This window comes from Xyrauchen texanus, chromosome 12 (genome assembly GCF_025860055.1).
Source record: "Xyrauchen texanus isolate HMW12.3.18 chromosome 12, RBS_HiC_50CHRs, whole genome shotgun sequence".
In the NCBI taxonomy this organism is placed as follows: Eukaryota; Metazoa; Chordata; class Actinopteri; order Cypriniformes; family Catostomidae; genus Xyrauchen; species Xyrauchen texanus.
This window is the reverse complement of record NC_068287.1, coordinates 7,354,455-7,375,432: the sequence shown is the minus strand read 5'-3', so window position 1 is coordinate 7,375,432 and position 20,978 is coordinate 7,354,455. Positions and strand designations below refer to the sequence as shown.

General features: G+C 41.2%; 1 protein-coding gene across 3 annotated transcripts in view; it reads right to left on the bottom strand.

The window, feature by feature from the left end:
- Nucleotides 1-201: 201 nt before the first annotated feature.
- Nucleotides 202-20,978, bottom strand: part of LOC127652543 (Na(+)/H(+) exchange regulatory cofactor NHE-RF1-like) — a 68,610-nt gene continuing 47,833 nt past the window's right edge. For 2 of the 3 annotated variants that reach the window (XM_052138722.1, XM_052138723.1), the window contains exons 5-7: nt 16,059-16,102; nt 5,447-5,572; nt 202-2,028 (exon numbers count right to left, since the gene is read on the bottom strand). In XM_052138722.1, the coding sequence (XP_051994682.1) occupies nt 1,882-2,028; nt 5,447-5,572; nt 16,059-16,102 (317 nt within the window). In that variant the 3' untranslated portion in view covers nt 202-1,881. The remainder of the gene's footprint in view (nt 2,029-5,446; nt 5,573-16,058; nt 16,103-20,978) is intronic. The other variant, XR_007971742.1, reaches the window with a different exon arrangement.

Genomic DNA, 20,978 nt, shown 5'->3' with positions numbered 1-20,978 from the left:
TGCCAGTTAGAAAGGGGTGGAGACTCTAACCAGCCACACCTAAAGTCCTCCCATTTTAAAAGGTGCTGTCTGCACTTCATGGCTGCTACTGCCCCAGGAAACCTGCTCCTCTGTTTATAGCTTTTGACAGCTACTTATGTTGTTCACAAACCTGGATTGTAACAATTTAGTAATTTGTCTACTGAAATATAGCATCTGACAAAGTGGGTGTGATGTATAAATGTATTGATACATGGAAATAACATTCACATGTGCACGCATACAGGAAACGACAACCAATACACCAATGATCAAGTGCATGGTATGATGTCAACATTGGACTATATACATAAAACGAACAGAAAAAAATCAAATTGTGGGCATTTCAAAATACTTTGGTGATTAGAACATGTGGCCATTTGACAAGTATATTCAATATTTGAATATATACTTTTACATTTGGTAAGTAACCAAGAACTAGAGCAGCATCTTAAATATTACTGATTTTCATTTTTTTATTTCCAGGTTTAAATGTGATTTTAAATACCATTTATTTTCAGTGAGGTCTCTGATTTCAGCAATAATGGCAACATATCCTGTATATGATATGTCATTCTTAGTTAACAAATGCACTCATTGGCTCACAGTGTAAGTGAAGAATTCATTTCTATCAACAGTTTATTTGGTCCATCATTATAAAACAGTAAGATGTTTCAGAGAAACAGAATTAGTAGAGAAATAAGCCTGAGAACGGCTTAAAAATTATTCATGAAATCGAACTCATGCTTAACTACATTGTTAAGTTAGAACTTTCCAGTACAGCCTCATGCACATGACAGACTCACATCTGCTTAATATCAAACATACATGGTGGATTAGGTACAAGGGCTATGTTCAGAATAGCATACTAACATACGTACTATTCTTACTATTTCTGCATTAGCATACTTGCACTCACTGAGCACTTCATTAGGAACACCTGGACACCTTCTTATTCATGTGATTATCTAATTGTGTGCTGGCAGTACAATGTATAAGATCATGCAGATATGGGTCAGGAGCTTCAGTTAATATTCACATCAGCCATCAGAATGGGGAAAAATGTGATCTCAGTGATTTGGACTGTGACATGATTGTTGGTGTCAGACGGGCTGGTTTGAGAATTTCTGTAACTGCTGATCTACTGGGATTTTCACACACAACAGTCTCTAGAATTTACGCAGAATGGTGCCAAAAACATCCAATAACATCCAGTTCTGTGGACAGAATGAGAGAGATCAACGGAGAATTGTCAGATTGGTTTGAGCTGACAGAAAGTCTACATTAAATCAGATAACGACTCTGTACAATTATAGTGTGCAGAATAGCATCTCAGAATGCAAATGTTGTGCACGAACCTTGAGTCGAATGGGCTACACCAGCAGAAGATCATGTTCCTAATAATGTGCTAAGTGAGCCTTTATACTATATGATTATACTTATATTATTTTCAAGATGATTACTGGATACCACTCACATGCAACACAATGAGGTCTTGTGACCAAAACATAGCATACTACTGTTTGAAATGTTTGGCATGGAATTATTTCTTTTCAGTTTCACTTACAAATATTGCGCAGTATACAGTAAGTGGTAAGTTAGTATTCCATTCTGAACATACTGTAGTATGTTTGAATGATTGAAATGCATCACCATTGTAGAATGTTACATTCCATTGCCCTAAATGTACTGATACAATCTGTTAGTAGTTCAAATATATATTTCTGAATACAATATAAATCTGTGTGTATATATACACACTGTACATATATATATCATACTGGCCCTACTGATGACCTCATTATATCTACCATGTCTATGTCAAAAAGTCTTGATGGATGGATGGAGAGGTCTGACGGAGGTCTATAGGTTACTGAAGAGTTCATTTTTCTTGCTCCAGTCCATGGGTGGAGCTCTCTTATTGGAGCGTTTCTGGTGAGCGCGCTCCTTCACCTGCTGTAGGGACAGATTCAGCTCTGGTATGGCATTTATGATTGACGGCTCCACCCCCTAAAAAAGAGAAACAAATATTAACTTACTAAACTATATTTTAAAATGTTCTCAAGTAAATGGTATAACAAGACTGATCAAATGTAAACCTGAAATGCACTGCATGTCGCTTTGAATTAAAGGGTCTACAAAATGTATAAATGTAGAAGTACATAATTTATGTCTTCATCACAAATGCTGCAGGACGAGTTACACAGCATAGATAAATACCACCCAAATTATGAGTGTTAAGTTATGTTTGGGTCATTGACAAATATGGTCATCCAAAGTGTAAAAATGAAAAATCTTCTTAAAATTTACACGGATGAGTCACAACATTATGATCACTCACAGGTGAAACGAATAACACTGATCATCTAACAAGGTCTGGGTAGATTAGATGGTAAGTGAACAATCAGTTTGCATACTCAACGTGTTGAATGCAAGAGAAATGGGCTGGAGTAAAGACTTGAGCGACTTAGGCAAGAGCCAAATTGTTATGGCCAGACGACTGGGTCAGAGCATCTCTGAAACGGCAAGGCTTGTGGGGTGCTCCAGGTCAGCAGTTGTGAGTACCTACAGACAGTGGTCTAAGGAGGGACAAACTATAAACCGGCGACAGAATGTTGGGCGCCCAAGTCTCATCGATGTGCGAGGGCAACGAAGGCTAACCTGTCTGGTCTGAACCAAGAGAAGGTCTACTGTGGCACAAGTCAGAGAATTTTAATGATGGTCATGGGAGGAATGTGTCACAACACATAGTGCATCACACGCTGCTGTGTATGGGGCTGCGCAGCCGCAGACCGATCAGAGTGCCCATGATGACCCTAGTCCACCATTGAAAGCACCTACAATGGGCATGCGAGCATCGGAACTGGACCTTGGAGCAGTGAAAGAAGGTCACCTGGTCAGATGAGTCATGATTTCTTTTACATCATGTGGACGGCCATGTACATGTGCGCAGTTTACCTGGAGAAGTGATAGCATCCAGGATGGACTGTGGGAAGACAACAAGCCGGTGGAGGGAGTGTGATGCTCTGGGCAATGTTCTTCTGGGAAACCCTGGGTCTGGCCATTCATGTGGATGGAAATTTGACATGTGCCAACTTACTAAACATAGTTGCAGACCAGGTACACCCCTTCATGACAATGGTATGCCCTGATGGCAGTGGGGTCTTTCAGCAGGATAATGCACCCTGCCACACTGCACACATTGTTCTGGAATGGTTTGAGGAATATGATGAAGAGTTCAAGGTGTTGCCCTGGCCTCCAAATGACCAGATCTCAATCCAATTGAGCATCTGTGGATCCATAACAGCTCCACCTCACAACTTACAGGACTTGAAGGATCTGCTGTTATTATCTTGGTGCCAGATACGACAGGACAACTTCAGGGGTCTTGTAGAGTTCATGCCTCGCTGTGTCAGTGCTGTTTTGGCAGCATGTGGAGGGAGGATCAACAGCATATTAGGCAGGTGGTCATAATGTTTTGTCTCATCTGTGTATCTAAAATACATGAATCTATCTAACTCAGGGGTGCAGGAACCATTATAACTGAGGGGGACATGTCCTCCATGTCCTCCACTTTTTGAGAAATAATAATTACAAGGGGAAGCCTTTAAGATCCATCAGAATCCTCTGGCAGCTGGTTGCTTCGGTAGTGTGCAGAACTTACTCAACAGCTGTAATCCCCACTGTTTTGATTCAGCAAATAAGTTCCAGTGAACGCAGACAATGTGATTAATATCAATAAGCCCAACAGCTTGCCAGTAGCGACAGACACTGAGCTGCAATCTAGACGATCGAGACAAGACGTGAGCAAACATACAAGTAATCTTTGACTATTTTAAGTTTTTAAACAGATGAAAACATTTTACATTTTGGTAACTTGAACTCTGACCTCTTTATTGTGTGTTTTTCCACTGAAACACTGAATGAGCAACACTGTCTTATGTACAACCACCAGCCAAAAAACTGAAGGGGATAGACTCTCAGGATTTATTTAATTGTCATGTGTGTGACAACAATAATCTAATATCATGGTATACATCTAAACAATTTTATTGTTCTTTGAATTTTTCATATTTTTTGTATGACTATTTTATTTAATTTAGATTAATGGTGATGGTGATGTTTGTGGCATATCTATTTTAGAAGGAAAAAAAAGATCAGTGACCGAGTGAAAAGTGTAGACAGAGAGGAAAGAACATATTTAACAGACACTTAAGGAATTGTTTGTGTGTGCTTTGATTCTTTGGTTTTGGCTAACTGGATCAATGTTTCACATGATTGACAGTCATTAAATCACATGATAATTCTATATCTTTGTTTAATATGAAATGTTTCATTCACACATGGTTTCTACATTTTAGTTCTAATTATTAAAGTTCATAAAAATGCTGAGGCTTCTTAAAAGTTCAGTTGATATGCTTTATTTCAAACATCACATATTCTTAAAAACATAAAAAAAAAAAAAAAAAATTATACTTTCGTATTGTGAAAAGAGATTGAGATTTTGAAAAAAAAATGTAAACTTCGTACAGTCATGAGGGTCTCAAGGAGATCTCTCTGGGGTCTTGCTGCAGCTAGATTATAACGTGATGGCCCACAATTTATTGAATCATAATATATGTCACTGTGCATTTCTTATCGTGAAGAAAATTGGCAATACGCAGCTTTAATATTAAGAGAGTTTGTTTTTTTGTGAGTTAAAGATGGATTGAAGTGAACAGAAAGGTGAGAGAGGAAGTCTTCGCCCCATTATACACGCCAACAAAATATGTTTTTGATTTTTTGCCAATCTTTTTTTTTTTATGAGTTTTAAGCTTTTTTTCTCTGGACAATTACACCACTTTTTTTACTTTAAGCCCCAGAAAAAAAACATAAAAATGACTTTGAACTCATATTCAAGAAACTGTTTTGTGTGAATTATATTTGGTATGTATTTTTGCTAAACTTAATAGATTGCTAAATGGCATCAAGTAATTTGAACCGCCAATAATAACCCAAACAAACTGCTCCCTTTCGGGATTTATTCTTATTGAAAGCATGCAAAGTGTTCATCTGAGTGTGGATACTTTGAATCTCATCCTTTCACTGTTACAGCTACCGTTCAATCAAAAATGTTGAATCTGAATCTGATGATCTGAAGACCTTTATGCTTTGAAAGTTGTCATTCAGCCAGTGCATCCCATGGCACTGGTAAAGCTGTTTGGAATGGAAAACCAGCTGCTTACTCTATACTATAAAACAGTATGCAATAATAAACATTTCAAGCAGTTGTATGCAACACTGTTATCACATGACCTCATAATGCTATGAATAACAATGTAGTGTGCTATTATTTAAAATCTGTTTAGGCAGTATGCAGCATATACTGCACAGTATTCAGTAAGTAATAAGCAAGTATTTCATTTCACACATATCTTAAAGGCTTTACCTCAGGGGGTGGAGTCCCAGTGACCAGAGTCGTGAGAGATGTGCTGGAGGATGCGTTGGATGGGGACGGACTGACCGACAGTTTTGAGTCCTTCAGCTGCACCTGTTTGGCCACATTTCCATTTACCTGAAAGGCAGACACGGATTTCAGTCAAATATCCTGTGATAGATCATCTACTAGTAGACAAACTTTTACCATCAGCACAAAGTCTGGTCCAGTTTGCAGCTTATTCTGGCCAACAACCAGCTACATAGACAGCAAGTTAAACCACCCACCAAAGTTACACAGAAAACTATGGACATCTTGAGGTGCAGTGCTTCAGTTTGTCCACTAGGGGTGAGACTTGACCCTCTAACTGTTGTTTCTGTCAGCTCAACAGATTTCAAAACAGAGTGGCCTCAGGCTGCTGCAGACAGACGTTCATTAATTGTAAGAGTGGGCAGCATTAGCACGGCATCTGTGACAGCAGGTGACAGCACCCCCCTTATTCCCTCCTGCCAGCTCCACCATTAGCCAGTGGCTGAAGGAATGTGTCTCAGCTCTCTCACAGTCCACCATCTCCTCACTTCTAGAGACACATGTGGTCTCACAGCTCCTGCGTCTTGCTACTTTTCTGTAAAGGCAGCACTCCTCTAGCTAACTCGAAGCAGTTTCACACCCATGATTTGTGCAGAAATCTTGCCCTCTTCTGTCAGAGGTCTGTCACCAGAATGGATGATAAGTGACAGACTAAACAACTGCCTCTGACATTTATCTTCCTGTCATAAATTGCTAAAATAAGAACACGAGAACAACACAAACATAAATAATTGTAATATGCTTGATTAGGTGGGTAAAAGTTTATTTGCTCCTTCAGGGCTTGCTGTAGAAAGTATTAAGATCGTATTTGGACAGCTAAGCACATAATTGTCACTGCATTATGTAACAAAATATCAAACCTAGTGGCATCTGCAAATAAATGATGCTAGAGCTTACTCAGAACTTTTTGTTTTTCAGTGGAAGTATGCAAGGGCGTAGATTTGGCTTGAACATTGGTACATGTTTACACGTACTTACTTGTTTTGATTATTGGGGGGGGCCCCTGGGATCTACGCCCTTGGATGTATGAAGATATTTCTCTTCAAGTTCATGTCCTTGCAGAGTAACTACAGGTTTGACAACCAGAATGTTTTTGAACAGTATCTATACACTTTTAGCATTTAAAACCTACACTGAAAACCCTAATAAGTTGACTCTACTCAATTTATTAAATAAATTCCCTCATTCCCTCAATTGAATTTAGTAATGGCATCTTCAAAACTTGTGTACTTAAGTTCACTTAATTTGGTGTTCATATAGAATAAACGTAACTATTTAACTTTACTAGACGTATCTCAGATTTGCTATTTAAATATTGTTGTTTCTACATAATAATTTTAGTTGAATTGACTCAAATTTAGATGATACAATGCTTAGATCACCCTAATGATGACATCACACAAAACAACTATTTGCAACAAAACAACATAACTAATACTACAAATGAGCTAAAACCTCCATGAATTCTTAATAACTCCTATTTAAATGCATTCGTATGTTCCCTTTGAGCAAGGAATAAAAGGGAATACAATTTAATGTAGATAAAAGAATTCAAGAGCAAGGCATTATGGGTATTCTCCATAGCTTTGATTTTGCGCTCAATAGTTTGAGTTATTAACACCTAAAATCTTAAGTCTATGGATTTTTAAGACAAATAAAATAAGGAAAATACATATTTAAGTTATGAGCCCAAAACTTGACATTACAAGTTATTTTGAATTAAGACAACATGATTTGCCAGTAATGACATAATTAGCGTTTACAGTAGGGCTGAAACAATTAGTCGACATTATCGACAATATCGACAATAAAAAATTGTCGAGAATAGTCGTTTGATCTCATTTAAAGTAACATGAGATCACATTAAACTGTAATGATGATGCACGAGAGCAGTAATGTAGTTCGGGCCTGACAGAGGAGAGGAAGAATTACACAGCTCAGCTTCAGGTGATGTAGAAAGAATTATAATGCTAAACTACTAAATAAGTAAATACTCTCATGTGGAATAAGTGGGGTCGGAGCTCTTTAAAGGAAACACCCCAGTGTTACATCTTTAATGAGTTATAGCTTTATTAAAGTTCAAATAATACAGAAGCAGATCATGTAAATAACTACAAACTCCGAAACCAAAATGTTTCTGTGCAGTCAGAACCTCTTCTATGAGTTGCGCAAATGTCCCAATCTAAGGGGTAGAGATTGAAACTGCATCCAGCTGAGGCATACTCGTCCCTCGAGCGCACATGCTTAATACAGTAACAGTAGCGCAGATGTAATCCAGTAATAGGGTTATGTTTAATTATATGGAAATAAAATATTTTGATTTTAAAGCCACTGTTTGTATTGACTAAGTACTTCAATTCTTCACTGTTAGAAAATGCTCATTGGTCACTGCCATGGCCATAGTAATCCGCCCTACTGAATAAAAGTGTCGAAAGTTGCCTGTGAGTAGCGTCATTAGCCGCATTTCCACTATCGGGCCAAATGAGGGTGTGCTAGTGCGTGCCAGTTGCATTCCAACTGTCACTTCCAGGGCTTCATCGTGCCTCCTTTGGGCTTTCTTGGAGAGAGAATTTTTTTTTAAATAAAATAAAATGTGGGCACAGTACAAACCTGTTAAAACTCCCAATGGACAAAGCGGTGCCCTAAGAAATGTCTTTCCATGGTTTGGTGAACTTTCATAGAGGGTGTGCTTGGACATCAATATAAACTCGATATTCTAGATAACTAGATAACATGATACCTCAGCTTGAGTTTCCCTCTTGCTTGTGAAATGGGTGGGGTGTGTGACATTGGCACCAGGGCGGTAGTATTAAGGGCGGGTTTTAGGGCAATGCTGCAGAGCTATTAACCTGATGGTGGGAACACAGATCGATTTTGGTCTTGCGGCTCAAAGTCCAAGGCTATTGGCCTCGGCTAGCCAGTTGATAGCCCTTGCTCGCACTGGCCCGATAGTGGTAAAGCAGCTATTAACTCCTCAGATAGTTCAGTTGCGCACTAACTCCTTCTGATTCACGAACAACTGTGTAAACAAAAAATCGGCAATGATTTGTGAAGACACCCGTTACCTGATCCGTCCACCTCCACTCCAGTATGAAAACTGTGAGATGCAGTTGAATGGCTGTGGGTATCTACATTGTACAATACTGAGTGTGCACTCAAAAAAAGGACATTTGCTGCATGTTCAATTTACTTGAACTAAAGCAACACAATTCTAGAACATTTTGCCTCAACGTGATTTCACTATATTCTATCCATTTAAAACTGTAAAATAGAAGTTTACTTAAGCCAGTTGTGACTTCATGAATATTTTTGGTGGTGTTAATGCAGCATTGATGAAACTAGGCAGCCATTTCCCAGCATGGATTGCATGGGACTTGATGGGGAAAGCACATTTGAAAAATTAAGTGTTATTTTATGTTTTTTTTGTGCTAGATGAATATGAAGGGGGATACTTGTTAGTGTTTAATGTGTTGTTATGTTGAGATTTAGAAGAGTTTCTTTTAAGTTGGAATTTTGGCAGTTACCATTATGGTGAAGAGTGGAGCTTGAGCAAATAATGAGGACAGGTAATTATTGCACTAGGTTGTTTGCTTCATTGAGTAAATGCTGTGCTGCTAACCATAGCATAGTTACTAAACTACACTCTGTAGTGTGATTTATATGAGTTACATTGACAAATTTAATTATGTTGGGTTTACCCAATTCAACTAGGTTCTTTCTATACAAGGTGTATGTGTTGAGATTATATAGTAATTTTAAGTTAAGAAAACTCATTTTAAACATGTGGAACCACTCTACATGACTGAATCAAGTTCATCCAAAGAGCTATTTGTTTTTAGTGTGTGTATGTGGTTCTTGTAGCTCAATGAAACATGGAGCTATCAACCAAGGTCATCGGTATGATTCCTGTGGAGATAGCTTTAAGACTACATGGTAAGCACGGCTTCCCCTAAAATTTCACAACAAGTGTCAATGATGAGAGCAATATATTTACAAATAATCTATGTAAATTACATATCCCTCTTGTGCATTTCATTATTTTAGTGAATTAAAGTACAAAGCATCACACATTACTACAGCACTGTTTGTTCAAGTAACGCAATCTGCTTTTTTCTACATGAAGTGATTGAAGTGACATGAAGTGAAGTGACATGAAGTGAAGTCATTGGACGCACGGCCCATAACAGCATGGTACTTTAATGGGAGTCTATGGCAGATACCAGCCCCATTCAATTAAAGGAAAAAAATACTGATGTTTATTTGACGAAAGGCTCGAAACACAATTTTGTTTATCGACATGAGTACTATTTGCATTGGAAAAATAATTTGATTGTTTATTTGACATTGGGCTTTCAATTTCAAAGTACTTTATTGGCATGATTGTGTTTACATCCAATATTAGCCAAAGCATCAATACACACAACGAGTAATGGCAAGAAAGGAATACTGTAAAAGATTCAGATACTCCTAGATTATAATGATCAAATCAGTAATTGTTTCTGAGAGTGTGCAGTTACTGATGAGTAATTGTCCTCCCCCAGTATCACCTGGAAACTGGTGTTTTTTAGGTGTTATTGGGTTTGTGAATTTCAGAGACAGCTGACAAAGGGGACTGGTTTTAGGCCTCAACTCTTGAGTTTTAAGGGTTTCATGTTGCAGTGTTTTAGGGGAACTTGACTTTGTCAAGAATTTGAGGGATCGTTTTTGAACAGGGCAATTTCTAGCTATAAGTGTCCGCTTAGGGGGCCCCCTTGTGGCCCGAGAGGGAAGGGAGAATGTAACTGCAATTTATGGATGGGCCTTGATCCTTAGAAGGATTTTGCTTAGGCCCCCCATATGCACAGAACTGGCCCTGTTTTTGAATGTGTAATTAAAGGGTATCTGCCTAGTTCAGCCCGGCATGCATTAGTAGGTTTTCTTCTCTGAACTCTTAGAACGTTTCTACAGAATTCTACATGCAGGGATTATATTTTATAGGGCGTTTGTCCCATCTAGAGTAGTCTGCCAGACAAAGTAGATCCCAAACCTCATCCGTACAGTGCAATTGTCATGACAATACTGTCAAAAGAGTTACACCATATTGTGAAAGGAATGTCTACTTGGGTCAATTTGCCCTTAATAGCATAGAATGCTCTTCCAGCTTTCTCTTTGAGTGCATTCACTGCCAGACCAAAACCTCCCGAGGTGCTGATTTTTAGACTGAGGTAGTCATTGTGTAGGGTGTGTTCCATTGGAGTGTTTTCCAGAGTGAACATGTATCTGGTTTCCTGTAATCTGTATTTTTTATGGATTTTTTTTTATTCACTTTCAGGGCCCATTTCTGACAATAGTTCTCCAGCAGGTCCAGGTTGCTGTTGCATTTTCCTTGTGCCGTATCTGACAGTTGCACCAGGTCTCTGAATAGAGAAATTTAACTTCTAAATTATTTAGAGTAAGACCGGGTGTTGCACATTGTTCCAGCAGTACTGCTAACTCATTAATATACAAGTTGAACTGAGTTGGACTCAAACTGAAGCCCATTCTCACTCCACGCCCTTGAGTGAAGAATTCAGTTCTAATATTGCAAATTTGAACTCTGGACCTGTTATCCGAATACATAAATGTAAATGCGTCATACATTTTAACCCTTATGCCAGACTGTCGAATTTTACAATATAGACCATTGTGCCAAATTGAATCAAACCCTTTTTTTAAATAAACAAAACATACATACATTTTGCCTTTGCTTTTTTGGTGAAAGTGCTGGTTGACAACAGTGTGTAGCGTGTGAATGTGGTCAGTGGTGCGGTTGTTTGTTAGGTTTCCAATCTGACTCTTACTCAAGACATTGTGCTTGGTAATCAATATTTAAGTCATTTTTATTATAAATCTCCATTTTCATTTTCACTTTCACATTCTTTTTCTGTTTTTAGAATTTATAGTAAAAAATATGTAAATATTGATCTATTTCTCACTACTACATATCACTACTGAAGACATGTATTTAACCACTGGAGTTTTGTGAACTACTTTTATGCTGCCTTTATTTGCTTTATTTAGTTTTCGTCACCATTCACTTGCATTGTATGGACCAACAGAGCTGAAATATTCTTCTGTAAGTCTTTGTTTGTGTTCAGCAGAAGAAAGAAAGTCATACACATCTGGGATGGCATGAGGGTGAGTAAATGATAAGAGAGTTTTCATTTTTGGGTGAACACTCCCTTTAAGACTGCGGTTCAGATGTTTTTCTTTTTTTGTGGCATATTGTATTTTTTGTGGCAATTGAGTATTTTACAGTAATTCGGTTGCAATATGTGGCTTTCTATGTTTTTGGTTGGAGAGCTGTCTCAGTAGTTTTCATCCCCAGTATTTTTTTAAAGCCAGGAAATTCCGACTCGGCTACTCAATTCAGTTCGTCAGGTGCCCGCCCTGCTTCAGAGGCATCTGCTTCACCTCGGTGCAGGGCAAAAACACCTCCACCCTGGGTAGATTGCAACCCTTCTGCGCAAGTATGCGATAGAGCCTGCCCCTCCAGCCGAGATGGAGAAGGGGTTCTACAGCCCTTACTTCATCGTTCCAAAGAAAGGTGGTGGGTTGCGGCCAATCTTGGACCAGCGAGTTCTGAACCGGGCCTTACACAGACTCCCGTTCAAGATGTGACATGTGTCCGGCATCAAGATTGGTTCGCGGCGGTAGATCTGAAGGACGCATACTTTCACGTCTCAATATTACCCCATCATAGACCCTTTCTTCAGTTCACTCTCGATGGCCAGGCATATCAGTACAAGGTCCTCACCTTCAGTCTGTCCCTGTCCCCTCGTGTCTTCATGAAAGTCACAAAGGCAGCTCTTGCCCCGTTAAGGGAAGTGGGCATTCGAATACTCAACTAACTTGATGACTGGCTAATCCTAGCACACTCTTGACAGTTGCTCTGTGCACACAGGGACCTGGTGCTCAGGCACCTCATCCATTTAGGGCTTTGGATCAACTGGGAAAAGAACAAGCTCTCCCCGGTTCAGAGCATCTCTTTTCTCTGAGTTAGACTCTGTATCAATGACAGCACGCCTCACAAGTGAAGTGAACTGCCTGAGTATGTTCAGACTGGGCACAGCGGTTCCACTGAAACAATTTCAGAGGCTTCTGGGGCATATGGCATCCTCAGCGACGGTTGTGCCACTCGGGTTGATGCATATGAGACCGCTTCAGCACTGGCTTCAGACATGAGTCCTGAGATGGGCATGGCGCTACGGCACATACCGTGTGATCTTCCTGCCATCACTTATTCAGCCCTTGGACAGACTTCTGTTTTCTACGGGCAGGAGTCCCCCTCCCTCCCGGCTGGGGAGCCGTGTGCAACGGGCACTGCCCTATCCAGGAGCCAGCGGCTGGGTTGGCACATCAACTCCCTAGAGTTGCTGGCTGTATTTCTTCCTGTCCAGGCCACAGCGGACATGCTGCCAAGGCAGGTAACGCTCAGCAGAGAGTAAAGACTCCACCCTCAGGTGGTCCAGCTGATTTGGGGTCTGTTCGGCAGAGTACTCTCTGATGGAAGCCTCCCTCAGCACAAACACGCTGGCACACAGCTGGCCCCAGGGGGCTGCGCAAGTACGCATTTCCCCCAGTGAGCCTACTTTCACAAGTCCTGTGCAAGGTCAGGGAGGACGAGGAACAAGTCACTCTTGTGGCCCCTTACTGGCTCACTCGGACTTGGTTCTCGGATCTCACATTCCTCGCGACAGCACCTCCCTGGCGGATTCCCCTGATGAAGGACCTTCTTTCTCAGGGATGGGGACCCTCTGGCATCTGTGCCCAGACCTCTGGAACCTCCACATCTGGCAACTCGGATGGGATGTGGAAGATCTAAGCAGTCTACCACTAGCCATCGTAGACACGATTACTCAAGCCAGAGCTCCCTCTACCAGGCAGGTTTATGCCCTAAAGGGGCACTTATTCGCAAATTGGTGTTCTTCCCGATCTGAAGACCCACAGCGGTGCACAGTCAGGTCAGAGCTCTCATTCCTGCAGGAGAGGCTGGAGGAGCGGCTGTCCCCCTCCACCTTGAAAGTTTATGTAGCCGCCATAGCAGCTCACCACGACGCAGTGGACGGTAAGTCGCTTAGGGAAGCACGACCAGATCATCAGGCTCCTTAGAGGCGCCCAGAGGCTGAACCCTCCTAGGCCATACCTGTTCCCCTCATGGGATCTCTCCGTGGTCCTCTCGGGCCTTCAGAGAGCCACATTTGAGCCGCTAGAGTCAGTTGAACTAAAGGCCCCCTCCTTGAAGACGGCCCTCCTGATCACGATCACTTCCATCAAGAGGGTTGGGGACCTGCAGCGACAATAGCCTGGAGATCAGTCGTGACCAAGGTTCCTACGACCCCTTTCAGGGATCAGGTAGTGAACCTGTAAGCGCTGCCCTGGGAGGAGGCAGACCCAGCCTTAGCGTTGCTGTGTCCGGTGCATGCTTTGCATACCTATTTGGATCATATGCAGAGCTTTAGACACTTTGAGCAGCTCTTTGTCTGCTTTGGTGGAGACCAGAAAGGGAATGCTGTCTCCAAACAGTGGCTTGCCCACTGGATCGTGGACAGTATTGCGTTGGCCTACCAGACCCAGGCCGTGCCCGTCCCCTTGCGGGTTCAAGCACACTCTACCAGGAGTGTGGCATCCTCGTGGACACTGGCAAATGGCACCTCTCTAGCAGACATCTGCAGAGTGGCAGGCTGGGCAACACCCAATACCTTCACGAGATTTTACAATCTCTGCGTTGAGCTGGTCTCGTCCCGTGTTTTGTAAGTTCTGAACACGTAGAATTCAGTAATATGGAACAGCTGGCTGTGTGTATCGCTTGCGCATAGCGCCTTTCCCCTCTCCTGAGGCGAAGACGTGCGCTCTACTCCCCCAGTCAAGTCCACAAGTCACGGACCCTGGATGTCCTTCCTCCCTAGTCCTCTGGCTCCGAATTCAGTGGAGGAGTTCGCAGCCAGACCCACTGCAGGCACCCACTTGCCTGTACTGGAACAAGTGCCACAGGTACTGATTATTCCGATAATCTCCGGTGATGTATTTTCCAAGGTACGGACCCCCTGTCGGCAGACCCGCATCTCCCTTGGGCAGAGTTCCCTCTGCCACCCGGACGCTATGTTTGTAGAGCTCCTCCCCGTCGAGGCAGGACCTACCATCGCGCCACCTCCATATTGACACATGTTAACCTCCCCTGCTGGGAAGGATGTGGTCTCTGCGGGGTCTTTTCCCCCTGAAAGAATAGGATAGGAAAAGAACGCCTTCTCCGATATGTGTTATAGTGTTAGATGGCCCCAGCCGCATCTAACACTCTATGGAGAGAAAACATAGAGAGAGAAAAGGCAGCAGCTGGCGCGGCCTGCTCCCATGCTAGTTGACGTCTTTTGGGGCATTGGGGAAGGTTACGTGCAGTCTGATGCACTTGCTATTTTTGCACGCAGCAGCTTGCTTGCACCTGCATCAGCAGTCCATGTAACATGGTATTGTGGTAGAGGGAACTAGACGTTGTGTCCCTCTTGCTACAACATTGTACTAGCCGCTGAAATGGCCAGGACCTTACTCTTGGCTCCTCAGCTCAAAACCTGTCTGAACAGACGCACGCTGCCCTCCTTATATACCCGTATGTCCAGGGGAGGGGCATGCAAATTCTTTTCGCCAATTCTCATTGGCTTTTTCTCAAAGATAAGAGGTAACCGTGGCTCTCAAGAGAGACCCCTAGTGTCACTACATCTACACAACGTCTCGTTCCCTCCATCAGGGAATGGAGGTTATGACAGTAACCGAGATGTTTTCTGATTTTCTGTTGTGTTTTCTGAATTACAGTTGTGTTTTCTGATTTGCTGCTGTGTTTTCAAACTTGTTGTTTTGTTTCTGGATTTGGTGTTGTGTTTTGTGATTTGCTAATTTTTTTCTGATTTGCCATTGTGTTTTATGATTTGTTGTTTAGTTTTGTAATTTATAAATGTTTGTGTGTGTGTGTGTGTGTGTGTGTGTAAATTGTGACAATCTGCGACAATAGAATCTTCAAACATAATTCACTGATAATCTTACCCTCTGTCATAGCTCTCAAATCATATTTGTTCTTATGCTCAATTAAAAATAATGCATTCAGACATGTCACACCAGGTTTGATGTCACTTGACAAATCGCTTTGCAGCAAGTTTGCAAAACAAGTTTTGAGAGTTACAGCAGAGGAAATTATCAGAGAATAAATCCTTAAATTTCAGTCTGTTCTCCACACAAAGCTGTCCTACAAAATCAGAAGACTCATATGGACTACATGTGGCTCTGACATTTCCCTGACTTCTCCTTTTTTGTTTCACGGAAGAAAATTTACAAGGTGTCAGAATTAAAAGGGGATGAAAACATTAAAAATTTTTGATGAATTAATAATATTCTCAAAATTGGCTCATCCAATCAGAAATTAGATCCACTTTTAGAAAGATCATATTAGCTGGATTCTCTCTATAATACTACTCTTAATGCATTAGTATGGCTTGCTAGTATGATAACATTAGAGCTGTTGTTTTACCTTTTCCTCCATGTCTCCATTTAGTACTGGTTCAGGCAACGGTCCTGCAGGCAGAGAAAAGAAACACTGGTCAGTCATAGATCAACCAACTATGCCTCAAACTTTCATCTACATCCTTTAGACAGTCAGCTTTCTCCAACAGCAAATGTAACGCTCCTCATCAGGCAGCAAGGAAGAGTAAAGACACTTCAAACATCTTCATCAGAACATTAGCTTGTATGACATTTACTCTTCTTAGGTTGCATTGAGCAGATGTCTCCTCTGTTACATACTACAGGTATGTGCTTCATTTATTATTCTGGTAAAGATCATCACGGTAGTGAGACACATGGTACCTGGATACGTGTCGTCACGGCCCATTAACCCCTTTAATTCCATGGGGAACAAAATCGAGATGCCTTCATGATGGATTACACATCAGCAAATTAAGTGACACAAGAGACGTATGCGGAGATCTTGGTATGACACTGCAATTGATGGCTGTGCTCCAAAACCTACTTTGCCCATCAGACTCAGGAAAACACTTTATCGAAAAATACATATTTCAGAAAATGCTGCTCTTTCAGTTTGTAAACACAGTCAAAAGAAACACAATGCAAAAAAACTTGCAACAGGGAAGTGTTTTAAGGATACACGTTTCTTTGCTGGCGCACACAGGGAGAAATTCCACTCTCTGACCATGTGTACATTAGAAGAGTGAAGCATTTGTTTAGGGTTCCAGAGCACGAGAGATGCCTGCATGAAAGAGGAAATGTCTGATGGTTTGATGCTGGGCTTCAGCTAATTTGCCCACAATGACGCATGCATAGGGCAGAGCGCCAAGAATCACTAGCCAATCAAATTGATTGGTATAGGGTTTTAAGGTCACTGCCCCATGAAGAAGCTCCCACAGTGTCAACTACTGGCACACCGTCGAAGTTACTGACTTGAAAGGGAACAGTCATTAAGTCCCCCCAGGAAGAGGACGAGCACTGGATCGCAATTAGAGTGAGAATTGGATCTGAGGAGACAGATTTTTCTACAACATTGTAAGTGTTACAGATATCAGATTGATCTCAGATTTTATTTAAGTGTTTGAATGAAACTTTCCTCCATTTTAAGTGGCTAACGTGATCGTCAAGGTTGTGAGTCAAGCTGCAACATCCACATTAATCTGTTTTGATTTGAAACTGCCGTTTTCAAAATGCACTCCGTCCACACTGCCATTTTCAAATGTTTTCCAAAGTTGCTCGTCCACAATCAGACATACGAAAACAATTAAATTCCCTTATTTCACATGCGGGGAAAAAATGTATAAGCACGGCCCTCTGTCATTTCCATGTACAAATTACTGAAACACAATTGTTCTTGTGCTCTGTCACCAGACTGTAATTCCAAGTAAATTTCTCATTGCCTTTGAAGTAATACAATGTGAAGGTTATACAAAGCAACGTATACAGTATATTTAACAACGACACACAACAACACCACTACAACACAGACCGCCATCTTGATTGTTTTGGGTTGAATGGATCACATGACTGCGTCACAAGACAACAAACACATCATTGTTTACAAATATCTCAGTTTTCCCTGCACATTACAATGCAAAGACGAATTTTTTTCACTTGGGAGAGCATTTTTGAAAAGCACGTCTTTTGAAAAACGCTGTCTCAGTGTGGATGGAACAAAAGCGTAGCTAAATTAATGGATTTTCAAAAGAAAACATATTCGTGTGGATGTGGTCTGAAACGTGACGTTAGATGGTGAAACCCTCTAACCCTAGATGGTGAAAATATGAGGGTAACCTGGTGTGGCAGGGCGGAGGGCGGGGCCGGGTCGTGATTATACACACCCGGTCCCTTATCAGGCTAATCAAGCCTCTGAGAGGGATGAAGGCCGACTGTGGAGGATTGTGTGGGAGAGAGAGAAAGTTTACGGACATGTCCGTCATGTAAGTGTTTGTGTCTTCTGGATGTTGGTGAGGGCGCTGTGACTTCGGCCAGCGGTGAAGGCTCCATAGCGGCGCTCTCCTCCAAACCCGGGTTTTGGCACCACTGTAAACTGGTTGGTTTGAGCAATGGAGGAGTCAGGAGACAGCAAAGCAGGTTTTGAGGTCAGTACTTTAATTTGCACTTTTCTGTACATCCGACGGTAACCGGCGTTAAAATGAAACACACCCATCCACTAATCCTGGGAACCAATTGGCCCTGTTTTAAAAATGTACTGAGGGTAATGTGTGTGGATGGGTCCTGCAGAGTAGTGGCGTGGGGTGTGGCGTGTGATACTATGGCTTGGGAGGCGGTGCAGGGGACATCAACGTCGGCTCCGCATCAAGATGACGCAGACGAGGGAGTTCCTGTCCTCAGGGACTTCCCTGAGGGGGACTTCCCTCTGGAGCTGTCGCGTGACGAGTCCCTCAGGCACGCCTTCGAACTAGTGAAAGTAATTGATGGTCAACAGCTCCAGCCCGGTCTTGCGCTCACATACCTGTACTTTTCTATTATCAAAGAGCGGTTGTATCGAGTGATGCAGGACACTCAAACCAAAGAGGTTACAACTCAGCTGTTAGTACCGAAGAGCCGTCGGGAAACACTCTTCCAGGCGGCTCACTATAATCCAATGGCCCTGCCACACCTGGATTTACAGAGAATTTTCCATTAATGTGAAGACTGCACTCCACAGGTGGCCATGCTTTTCACAAAATGCAATAATTTATTTAAAATGACAAACTTTGTAATTTGAATTGTAAAATGATTAACATTTATCAAGTGATATTGCCGCTGCTCAGCATAAGCCATACACATTGATAGAGAGAGCCGCTCCCTCTGAAGCGGTGAATTAAAACTATATTTGAAAATGTATCTTTTTGTCACTTAGTAATCTTTCAAAGCCATACAGCAATGTCTATCTTAATTTAATCAGTAGTGCAGCCTTAATAGATTCCATTCCAATGTCTTAAAGACAAAGATGCATTTTTAAAGGAGTTTTGAATGGTTTTCCTTTTTCCGTGTTCATATTTCTCATGTCCGTAATGCCTGTTCACTTCCCAATCTAAACTGGAAAAGATGGTGATGAGGACTTCAAATATTCAATAATATTCATTGTGTCTTGCATAATTAAACACATAGAAGATTGTAGCTTGACTAAGCAAAAACATCTTTGCATGTCAATTGAATGTTGCTGTCGGGCTGGTTGGGATCCTCAGAAGAAAAAAAACATTCATAGCACAAAGAGTTCAAATCAGACTACAAATGGCTTACTGGTCTCTGCAAATTAAGAAAACATAAGGTATTTTAACATTACACATAAAATGTTTGACATAAAAAATTACACATCACGTCTACAGCCCAATTCTAACACCAATTCTGAAGTTCCCAACACCAGCTGGTCCTTCTGTTATTTAGGAAGCAGAGAGCAGTGAAGCAGATAACAGAATTAGAAGGTTTTTCTGACACCCTTAGCTTCTTTTCTGATTTATTATCATCTCTCTGGACCTTTTTATCTCTTTCTAAACACTAAAATGAGTGGCAGACAACTGCAGTGAAGATGGTGTGTTTTGTGTTGTGCCATGATAACTCTGATCCATACATAACCCTGTATCCATCTGGCCCCTGATCTGCACAAAAACACACACATGGCTGGCAGTCTGGACACTTCAAAAGCTCTTCAGTACAAATAACGCAATCTAAGAGCCACTCCACACCAGCACCTTGGAAACCACACAAATTAAGCTTCCACATTCGTGTGATGGGCAGCAGAGAGAGAGAGAGAGTATGTTCTGGAAAGAGGACACTTTAGTGTTATCATATGTGGAAGAGTTGGAGCTTGTGTGACTGACATAACGAGAGGATTTGATTGGTTGAAAGAACTACTTGAAGTGACTTTATTGCCTATAATAATATTTGCGGTAATAGAGTGCAATTTTTCCCATTCATATTTTATTAAATGCTTCATAAAAGAGTTGTAAGCCATGAACAAATCCAGAGGTGAATAACAACATTACAAACTTTGATTTGGAACAAAAAAATATTTGAACATTGGACAAAAAGACTCCAGGAATTTCCCAATTAAGGTGTCTGATAATGTGAACATACTATAATGAATATGGCAAGTTGGTAAGTTTGGTCTTGATACGCTCGATCTGCTTATACTGCTGCTGCACAATTAGACATTCATACAATTCCTTTAGAAACAGATCTAGACCAGTGGTGCTGGGGAGGAGGAGGGTTTCAGAGAGAAAACTCTTGTATTTCACTGCAGTGAAACCAAAGTACCTATCAGCTGCACCATGTAGACTTTCATGACTGAACTTATAATCATTGAAAAAAGACATCAACCAATTATAAACAACAAAAACGATAATTTTATTTAAAAATAAGTATTTTTTTTTTTGCATGTAATGCATATTTACATATATAAGGAGGAAATAAAATATGTCCAATCAAACTCTTTGTTATTTTGGTACAAATTAATCTATCGCTTGATAAAAGCTAGCTAAATTAGACTGTTGCCATCATGGACAGGTTGCATCACATGACCTCATCCTCAAAAACCATGAACAAAACTACAGAAGGTAAAAGAAAATAAGACCCCAACTATGTGTTAAGGGTTTTGTTATGTGTTGTCACCACTTGTTAAATGTTGATGCAAAAGCAGTTGAAAACCATTGCCATAGTGGACCTTATGGCCGCTCCTTGTCACAGGGCCCGGGACAATGTTGACAGATGTAGTGTGTATGAAGAAGTTCTGATAAAAGGTGACATCAGTGATAGCAGCTAATAAAATATTTCTACTACTGCTGACGCCAAATTATTGGACAGTATATAAAATGTGATAACAATGTGTCTCTACTCACTCATGACTAATGTCATTGTGCCAAATATTAACTCGCACAACACACACTTTTGGTTTCCATAGCTGCACTAGGCACTGTGCTCT